We start from the raw sequence: 9393 nt of genomic DNA, 5'->3' as shown, positions 1-9393 counted from the left end.
GGCCCGGAGCGGAGCGGAGCGCGGCGCTCCGGTCGCCTGCCCCGCGGGAGCCGCGTTTCCTTCGTTTCGCTTTGCTGCCCCGCGGAGCGCGTAGCCTTCGCGTCCAGCCGCTCAGCGGAGCGGCTCTCGCTGCGTTTTTGCGGCGCTGAGGGGGCGAGCGGAAACGCTTAACCCTTCCGTGGGAGGGGGCTCGGCAGCGGCTTTGCCTGGTCTTGGCCCTGCAGCCTGCGCAGAGGAGAGCAGCTGGCGGTAGGAACGCGTCCTCGGAGACGGAGCTGCGGTGAGAGGCGCAGGACGCGCTCCTCTCCCGTCGGTGGCAGCGCGGGCCTGCGTGCAGGCGGGTCAGGAAGACGCACGGAATCGGATGAAAGCGTTGGGAATGGTTTTCCTTTCGCCCCTGGCTCCGTAAGCGTGTGAACATTTGCTACAATCCTGGATTGGGGCTCCAGAGTCAGATTTCAGTTTGCGGCCTGGCCGTAGATGTCAGCATGAATGAGCAAGTCATTTCATCTCTGTGCTTCAATTTACCATTCGTTTAAAAAAATCTTACTAAGTAAAATAAATTCAGTATTGGCTTTGATGAGCAGCAAAAATAAAATTAATCTAAATCCAGTCAAGCAGATTCCRTATCAGCTTAAAAGCATGTGTTCTGTGACTGCTGTCACTGTGCTCTTCCCCTCGTGTATGTGTTATTTACTTAGCATATTGAGTTTTGGATTTTCATTATACGCGTCCCTCAGAAGTTTATTGCTTTTCTAAAAAGGACTTTGGGCTGTTTTTTTGTCTTATATTTGTATTTTAATTCCAGTATGAATTTGCTAGTGGTTATAGATCTAAAACTGTCCAATAAAACAGAAATGTCAACATACAGGCTTTTATATGAGAAGACTACAGTGTGAGTTGAATCTTAAAATCTGAGGGTTTTCTAGAACTTCAAATGAATATATTTGAGAACGTTAGAGTCATCGGGTTTCTCTTTTCTGTCTTATAAGTGTAAGCTGGACATAAAAAATGCTAACATATATCAAGTCTGAGAAAATGCTGGAAGTTTTTGCCCATCTTTAGGAGGGGCTCTTCTGTGGCTCTTGTTTATTTCTTCTCTTTCTTTATGCCAAGTATTAAAAAAAAGACATTGTTGCTACAAGAAGAGAGTGTAGAATTTTTGTTTCCTATTTAAATTTTAGCTTTCTGAATATCTGTTGAAAAACGCAGTTAAAAAAAATCTTTGGTCACTGGATGAATCGGAATATGTAATAAATTAATAACAATGTCTTAGGATGTCATTAAAGGTGTGGAAAGTGAGGAAGTCTGCCAGAAATTTAGAATAGGTGCTGAGTATGCCAGTTCTCTYATTAAAAGGATGCTAACATTTGAAGATAACAGTGGAAGTAAAATATATACATATATATTTTTTTCCCTGTGTAGGCAGCATTGAGCCAATAAAAGCTTACAGGCTAGAGCTTTGTGTCTACTGATGATTAAATCTGTTAAAATTGTAGCATATAAAATACTGTTTAGATGCTAACTTTTACTTTGTTCCCTTTATAAACAGGACGTACTTGAATGATTAATCATCGTTCTTGTGATCTGTTGTCAGTCATTTCAGGTTTGTGAGAACAGAATAGCAGCATAGCTAACATAATGAATTTCATTTTACTGTTTTTGCTTCATTCTGTAGCTCCTAAGGTCACAATTTTGTGTATGAATGCAAGTGGGAGGGATAGCAATTTGGTTGTGGCAAGGGGGACATGAATGGATGATGTTGGTGCTGGGGTTGAAAGCGAGAAGCTGGAGTGGAACTGTGTCCAAGAGTGCTTATTATCTCTGTGTTCTCATTTTCACATGTAGAGATATCTGGGGAAGGCAGTGGTCTCTACCTTTGTGGGTCTGACCTCTCTTCCTTACTTCTTCCATATGATCTGGGAAGTGGAAAAAAACCTGTCCTTTTGAAGAAGAGGACATTAGCTTCTTTGTCCTTTGTGAACTAACACCTAGGGAGTTTGGCTTCAATTCTTCTCCTCTTGACCCCTATTTGGAATACTGAGAACAGATACCGTGCAAGACTGTGTGTCAAACACACAGTRTTTAGATTGGGATGAGTAGGTAGGCTGAATACACAATTCTTGTTCTTGATTGTGCAGAGGTGTGGCCAGAGTGGGGATGAAGAGTAAGAGCAAGGCATGCATCAGTTCATGTTGCTCTGGTCTGTTTAAGGCTATGTTTAATTCATTGGTTTGTTCCGTTCCCTGTTTCTTTCTGTTTAAGACATGAACGTAACACCCTGGTAATCCAGAGGTAGTACAGTACCAAAGTTAACGCCTGAAAACTTAGTTGYGGAAAAGTGGCATGCATGACAAAGAGCTTTGCTAGTGATGAGCTGATAAGCCTGAGATGCAAACAGTGTGCAAGCCTTTGTTCCAGCGCCTTTGAATGGTGACGTGTAGACAAAGATTTATGTCTGACAGTCATACATTGGCATCGTCTCTCTGCAGAACATACTTGGTTGTTCAGGTATGTTTTTAAAGTACTGTTTGATGTGCTGCTTCCACTTAACAGTTACTAATCCTCCAGAATGTAATAATGACAAAATTATCCCTGTGTTCCTGCACTCCTACAACCTGTAGAATGCAGTACTGAAATGAAGCATCTGAAATCACTGCAAGAGCATCTCCATTCCTTATTCATGCAGTTAAGACTTAGGCAGGGCATGGTCTAGTCAGCATGTCTCTTTTTACAGTGATAGCTTTACAGAGTTGCTCTAATTAGTTCTCCATTTAGAAAGTGATCTGATGAATAAAGATGGAATGCCTGCAAGAATTCCCAGTTACTGTTGTCATCTACAGAGCTCCATGCTTGTTTGATACATGCTCTAACTTCTGCTTCCATGGCTTTTCGAAGTTTAAGTCTTGATGAATCTGAAATTCTGGAAGACAGTCAATGTTATGGGACAAGTTTCACAGAATCACAGAATGGTTGAGGATGGAAGGGACATCTAGAGATCATCTCTCTGATGATAAAGCTTTTCCTAGTGTTTTTTATTGCAGCTGTGATTAAGCTAATCCACACTGAAACTGAACTGTGGTCAAAAAGCCTTTGTATAATCTTGCAGCCTGCTGCATCTTCTCCTAGAAGATGAACAAAAACAACTTTTCTACCTCATTGGTTTCAGTGAGAGATGTAACTGGTAATTCTGTTCTGGTTTCTGAAAAAAGTGCTTGAGACATTCATTCAGAAAGATCACTCTGAAGTATACATAAATTTGCCTAGCTGTTAATTCAGRTGACAGCTGTGTGGTCCTTGTGCTGTTGTTTTCTGTATTTGATTGAAGCATAATATGCTCTTCAAATAGTTGATATGCCATATTTAATCAAACAGTGAATCGTCTGGGCTACTTGTTACTGTCTCAAGGATGCGTAAGGTGCTGTGGCACAGATACAGCTATTAAAGCTATTACAAACAGTTGGGCAGGTTAGAAAGGATGGTTCATGCTGCCTATGTTTTTATTGGAGTTTTGTTTTGTCTGCATCAAATTTGGCTTCTAATTTAAGAAAGTGGCCCAAACCACTCCTCTTCTCTGCCCTGGGCTTGAGCAGTGGTGAGGCTTCTGAGGAACTGCTGTAGAATAGTCACTATCTTGTAAGTTGACTTGACTCTAAAGTGGAGGAGATRCTTAGTTTTTCAGACGTGAGCTACAAAACCTCTTTTGTAGTTCTACATTTTAATCAGTTGTTTACTCTTACAGATACTAACACTTCATAAAGGTTTCAGGAAATTGTCGTTCCTTGTAAAGTAGTGTAAGTAACTCTAAAATAACGTCTTGTATTTTCTTTCRCTACTGAAACATGCTTGAAATCCTGAGATTTTGCTTCATTAGATAAAGTATATRCATTCTTGCTCTGTTTCACTGCAATTAATTTGTATTAATTTTTAATTTTTTCACATTGAGACATTGTGGTAACCTAATACTTGCTTTTAAACAAAATGCTTATTTGAACATTAAGCTTATGTTTCACAGTGACTACTTTGAAGTGGTGTAAGAAAAGAGGAATTTTTTTTCTAATATTTTTTATTCAGTGAAATGGTCTGAAATGGGTCTAGAGGAAACTGTGTTTGTGAAAAGTTGTGGTTTGGATCTTGATATGCCTTGATTATTGCTTAGTAATAATCTACTTGTCTAGGAGAGGTTATAGTTCTAACAGATATCTTTAGTGTTTGGTAAAGGACGTGATTTGTTAGGAAGCACRTAAACCATTTTCGGAGAAAGCATGTGAGTTTTGTAAATAGAAAAGGGGGGAGAGGGTAGATGGAGAAGGTAAATGAAGCTGAGGTCAGAGGACTGAGGAGGGAGTTGAGTCAGATAATCGTACCTGCAGAAGGTTCCCGAACTTGTTGCTTATAATAACTGAGTAATGTCTTTTTTCTGTGTTTTTTTCCTTCAGGACAGATGGGTAAAGATGGAGGATATCATATCAGTGTTACCAGTGCTTCCTTTACAGGCATCTTTCTCAATCCTTGTTCTGGATTTGGAAAGGAGTCTCTTGCATTTTTAACATTGGTCTTTAATTTCACTATATCTGCAATATTTGCGGCTGCTCCTGCTGACATTATTGCATTATGAGAGCAGTATAGTGTGTGCGGAAAGACCTTTTTATTGTGGGGGAGATCAACTTGGTTTCATGTTTYCTATGAATTCTGTGGAGGGTGCCTTGTGTCATATCAGACTTGATTGTTTATAACACTTTTCAAAGTATGAAGGTTTTCCTTTTTTTGAATTAAAAATGAATCTTACTGGGTAAATTTGGCATTTTATGCAATAAATTTATGTTGTGAAGGTTATTTATTGATATTGGAGGACAGGGTCATGGACAAGATTGTATGCTTAGACAAGTGGGGGATTTTTGATCTAACAGCAAAAACGCTTATGGTTAGAATTACTAGCCCGTTGTAGCTTTGCAGTTTAGTCTTGTCTGACAAAAAGAGGGCAGTGCTGCTGTCTTGCTGAGTGAATCTTCCTGTAGCACTTTGTGATGGTCTCATTCTGTACAAGTTCAAGAACTCAAATGTCCTGYTCTTCCCTTTGTGAGCTTCATTATTTCTCTGTGATGTGGAGTTTGCTGTTTTGTCATCTTGAAGTTYGTGCAAGTAAAGTATTGCTCCCAAAATTTAAGTCATTCCTGGGACACTACAGATCCCTCCCTACCTGTAAACAGGTCTTGTTCAGTTGTGTGTTGCGTTTCTTCTTAATGTCTGTGGATCAAAGAATTGGTAGATCTATGGATCTCTTGATTTCAAGGAAATATAGAACAGACCTCTGATCCTTGGCATTAGGTCTTCAGGTATGGGAAAAATACTGAAATAGCCTGTGCTATTTGGAGTGGCTCTTCCTTGAACATATGAGTGGTAGAAATAGTCTCCTGTCTTTGGCTGGTGCTGCTTATTAACGACAGCCTTCTCTGACTGTTGTACTGATTGAAATATGGCCAAGTTAGGGAGTCTTTGCTTTTTCACGCTCAGAAATTACCCAGAAAAGGTAATGTACAACTTGCATTTATTGAATTTTATTTCAACTAATAGGAAAGGTAGGGTTTTGTTAAGACTGGAAATTAAAAGTTCTTCTATCCTTGAGGAGATTCCCCTACTTAAATTCGAACCTGTGGTAATTTTTATTTTTCATTTATTCCATGGGCTGGATGTATGCAAAACATTCACTGAGGTGTGTGGCTGAGTGTAAGCAGTTTTGCATCTGGTTCTGCAGAATTTTCAGGGGAGAGCAAAACTTGAATGTGAGTTGGACCAAGACTCCGTTAAGAACTTTATAAGTATTAAGGACCATTAACACTTTTTYCCCCCCTCCTTCCTGGCTCATAGGGCATTTCTTTGACCTTACTTCTCCAATATTGTGTGTTCTTTTGGGGATATGCATGTATAAACATAGAATGTCTAGAAAAAAAAGCAATTGTATACCCTTTGCCTGCTTAGAAAACAGATACGTGACAAATGTAATATGCTGCTTTCTGTTCCATCTTTCCTAATTGTGATTTTTTTTTTTTTTGTAAGCAAGTAGAGGAGCTTCTATCTAAATTTACCAAACCAATCAGCTATGAAAATTAATTGAAAAGCCAAGCAGTATGCAATYGGGGTTTGTCACAAGTGGAAAAGAGATGAAGAGATGAGTGTCTTGCTGTAAACTGCAATTAAATTTTTAGGAMTTGGAAGCACTTACTAGCTTGAGTTGGGATTCAGGACCCTTTGTGGCCTTCTAACTTGAATGAAACTATATATATCCTTTTGTTAACCTTGTCTGTTGGTTAACTGACATTTAAATACACGCCTATTGTCACTGGCAAACAGGAAGACGTTTTATTTGCTTATAGTTATTTCTTTAGCTAAACTGTTACAACAGTGATTGTAGATGTTGTAACTAACTCATCACACTAACTCTACTTGAGTACAATCACAAAAGGCTTTTATTACAAAAGAAGTATTGGAAGTTGGAAGCAGTTCTGCTTCAGTGGATTAGCTGCAAAGATTAGTTGACCCAAAGCATCTGTTTGAGTCATTGTGYATATGGAATTTTAATTTCATATAGCACCAGTGTATTGTAGTTAAATTTACTTTTCCTTGTCTTTAYCAGGTTTCTGTGCTGAAAGGATGCTATGAATGTAACAGTTTAATAGTATTTTTTGTAAAATGTCAGGAAAAGCAGCAGCAGATAAAGAAAGAGAATGAAGAGGGAAGGAACAGAAAGTCAGCAATGCACTTTAAACTTTTCTTATAATTTTTTATATTTTTTTAATGATTTTTTTTCTCATGTGCTTCTGTAGATGCAGTTATGAAAACATAGCACTCGAGTCTTTCTGTGTGGAAGGAGATGGGAGAGAGAAACACTGAGAAACACAGGTCTAATACTATAATGTAAAATAGTAGCTTTTCACTATATTTATAGATATTTATAGATCTATCATTATTTGTATAAAATATGTTTGTCACTGGAATTCAAAGTTCAGTTTGCATCTTTTTTACTTTGTTTTGTTTTATTTTCTATTTTGGGTGACTTATGAGAATGCTGAAGATAATACGAATAGAAATATAAAGCAAATCGCAGTTTTGCAGAAAAGCTCAGGAGGTAGTTAGGCTTCATTTAAAAATAGTTTTGTTCTTTCTGTTTGGGTGCTGTCCTAGTTCAGACTTGAAACAGAGAGAGATTCTCGTTGAAGTTGATGAAATCAATCCTGTATTTAGAAAGCACCCTTTTCTTGTTTTATTAGTGGTTGGCAAATGTAGTAAAGGTGGAGTTCATAACACTAAACTTTGCCTTTTCTTTTCTGTACACTTAACCTTCCTTTAATCAACAGCAGTAGTGGGCTGGACATATTTACCAGTGGTTGCTTTTTGGTGGAAATAACTGACCTGTGAACTGTGTAGGAGGTAGCAGTGTAATAGCTTATTGTGTTTGCTCCCACAATTTGTTCCTTTGTTACAGCCTTTCAGTGGGATGTTGTCTTCACCTCAGTGTATTATTTCTGAGATATGTGATAATCACTTTCTGACTTTCTCTCCTTTTTTTTTTTTTTTTTTTTTNCTCAGGAAGGAGTGGGGATGCTGTATTCAGTTGAGCAGTTGCTCAGGAATTGCTCAGGTTTTCTTTTAGTTGATCTATGGAGGTGTTTAGGGTGCTTTGAGTTATTAACATAATTTATAATTCCTTTGACTTTTTATTTTTTTTTTATTTCCTCCCCTCACTATTAATATTTTCCYGAAGAGTCTTGTGTGCCCAATGTAACAGAAGCTGGCTAGGCAGCTGGCTCTAAATCTCACTGTTGGAAAGTGCCTGTTCCAGATGCGTGCAGGCTTGCAGCAGTTTAAACACAGGAAGCTTAGTACAGGTTTCACATTCTGATTTGTGTAACTCACCTATGTGACAGATAAGGAATTTGATACACTGTTAAACCTTAAGGACCATTTGTTTTCTTCTTTGTTTTTAACATTAGCGTCTCAGGGACATCTGTGTTATCCAGACTGTAGTGCTGTGTGTTGAGGGCCAGGAATGAATAGGTTTATTCATTCTGCTGTAGCTCTCTGGTGTGTGTTTCCACCTAGTACCAGTAGATGTATCGCTTGATACCGTTCTGAGTATTGTGCGGCTTAGCCAAACAGTGAACATCCCTTTTTATTCAAGGCTAGTACAAAATGATAAAACTGTTTTTAAATTGTTACCCTTGGCATATTGTAAGGTTATATAAAACTTAGTTATAATGTGAAACCCGTGTGAATGTTCAACTATCATGGGAATATACATCATAACTGGACAGGGGAAAGAAAAAAGGAATGAACACTTGAAGTCTGATGCAGCTGTGAGCTCTTTGCAAAAAAACCCCAAGTAACATGGTGTCTAGATAATGGCTTAAAATACTGAATGGTGTCAAGCAAGATGTTATGCTCAAAATTCTTTATTTTTGTAAAGGAATCAAAAGATTGTTCTTAAGGAGTTCTTAAGCCAAATAGGAGGGTGTTGTTCTGATACTTCCTTACACTTTGTGTGAGCAATTGCTAAACTTCCTCCATACTGGCAGGAAATGCAGCTTTCCTCACTTTGTTTTGTATGATCTTATCCACCTTATATAGAACAAAACTGAGCTGGAAGACAATGCTTGTGTACCATATTACCACGTATATTTCATTGAAAAGGTACAAAATTTTCCATGCTTCAATTTGATTGAAATTTAGATAGAGCACATTTTTTTGTAGATGTTATTGCTGTATACCATCCTAAATAGGCAATGATTAAGTTTTATGGAACAACTGCAATGGCAGTAAAAGGTTTGGTTACACTTACAACTGTGCTCCCTAAGTTCTTGTTTGCTTTTCAGGCTCAAGGGAAGAAAATGAAATTAACATCCATTTTTTTTTTTACTGTGCAGAGAAATTCAGGAGCCTTTTCAGACCCCATTCTCTCTAAGAATAGAGGTCACTTAGCCTCCTCATCTGCTTAAGAAGGTGATGGTGATGGGTGTAATTAGTTGCAAGAAATKGCATAGTAGTAATGGTAGGGCACGATTTGTTACCAGTCTTTGAGAGTTTTTTTTCCCCCAATGTTGGTTACACAGTAGCTAGAAACTCATGACTTTTATACAGATAATTTTAAATTTGGGTTTTATTATTTTGCTTGTATATCGTATACCYTTAAAAAATGTATTACAATGGAGTATAGTAGGCAAACATAGAGAACTTTATGATAGGCATGAAATTGCATGTAATGTTCACAAAAAATACTGTAGAGTCTTCAGATTCCACAATTTATTAGACTGTGTGGAGTGAGGGGAGGTAGAGGGGGAACTGGGGAGAGGCATGGATTTCCTTCTCGGGGTTAGAGGGTTGCTTCCCAAAGTGCTT

At 38.3% G+C, this 9393-nt stretch overlaps 1 protein-coding gene across 1 annotated transcript in view; it reads left to right on the top strand.

Annotated features, from left to right (window-relative positions):
• Positions 1–6891: 6891 nt before the first annotated feature.
• IPPK (inositol-pentakisphosphate 2-kinase) overlaps positions 6892–9393 on the top strand; it is a 28337-nt gene continuing 25835 nt past the window's right edge. The window contains exons 1-2 of the mRNA XM_085302477.1: positions 6892–6915; positions 7588–7639. Coding sequence (XP_085158603.1) covers positions 6914–6915; positions 7588–7639 — 54 coding nt within the window. The 5' untranslated portion in view covers positions 6892–6913. The remainder of the gene's footprint in view (positions 6916–7587; positions 7640–9393) is intronic.

Source organism: Rhea americana, unplaced genomic scaffold (genome assembly GCF_003343005.1).
Source record: "Rhea americana isolate MKP2758 unplaced genomic scaffold, rheAme1 scaffold_19, whole genome shotgun sequence".
Classification (NCBI taxonomy): domain Eukaryota; kingdom Metazoa; phylum Chordata; class Aves; order Rheiformes; family Rheidae; genus Rhea; species Rhea americana.
This window is presented reverse-complemented; position numbering and strand designations above follow the sequence as displayed.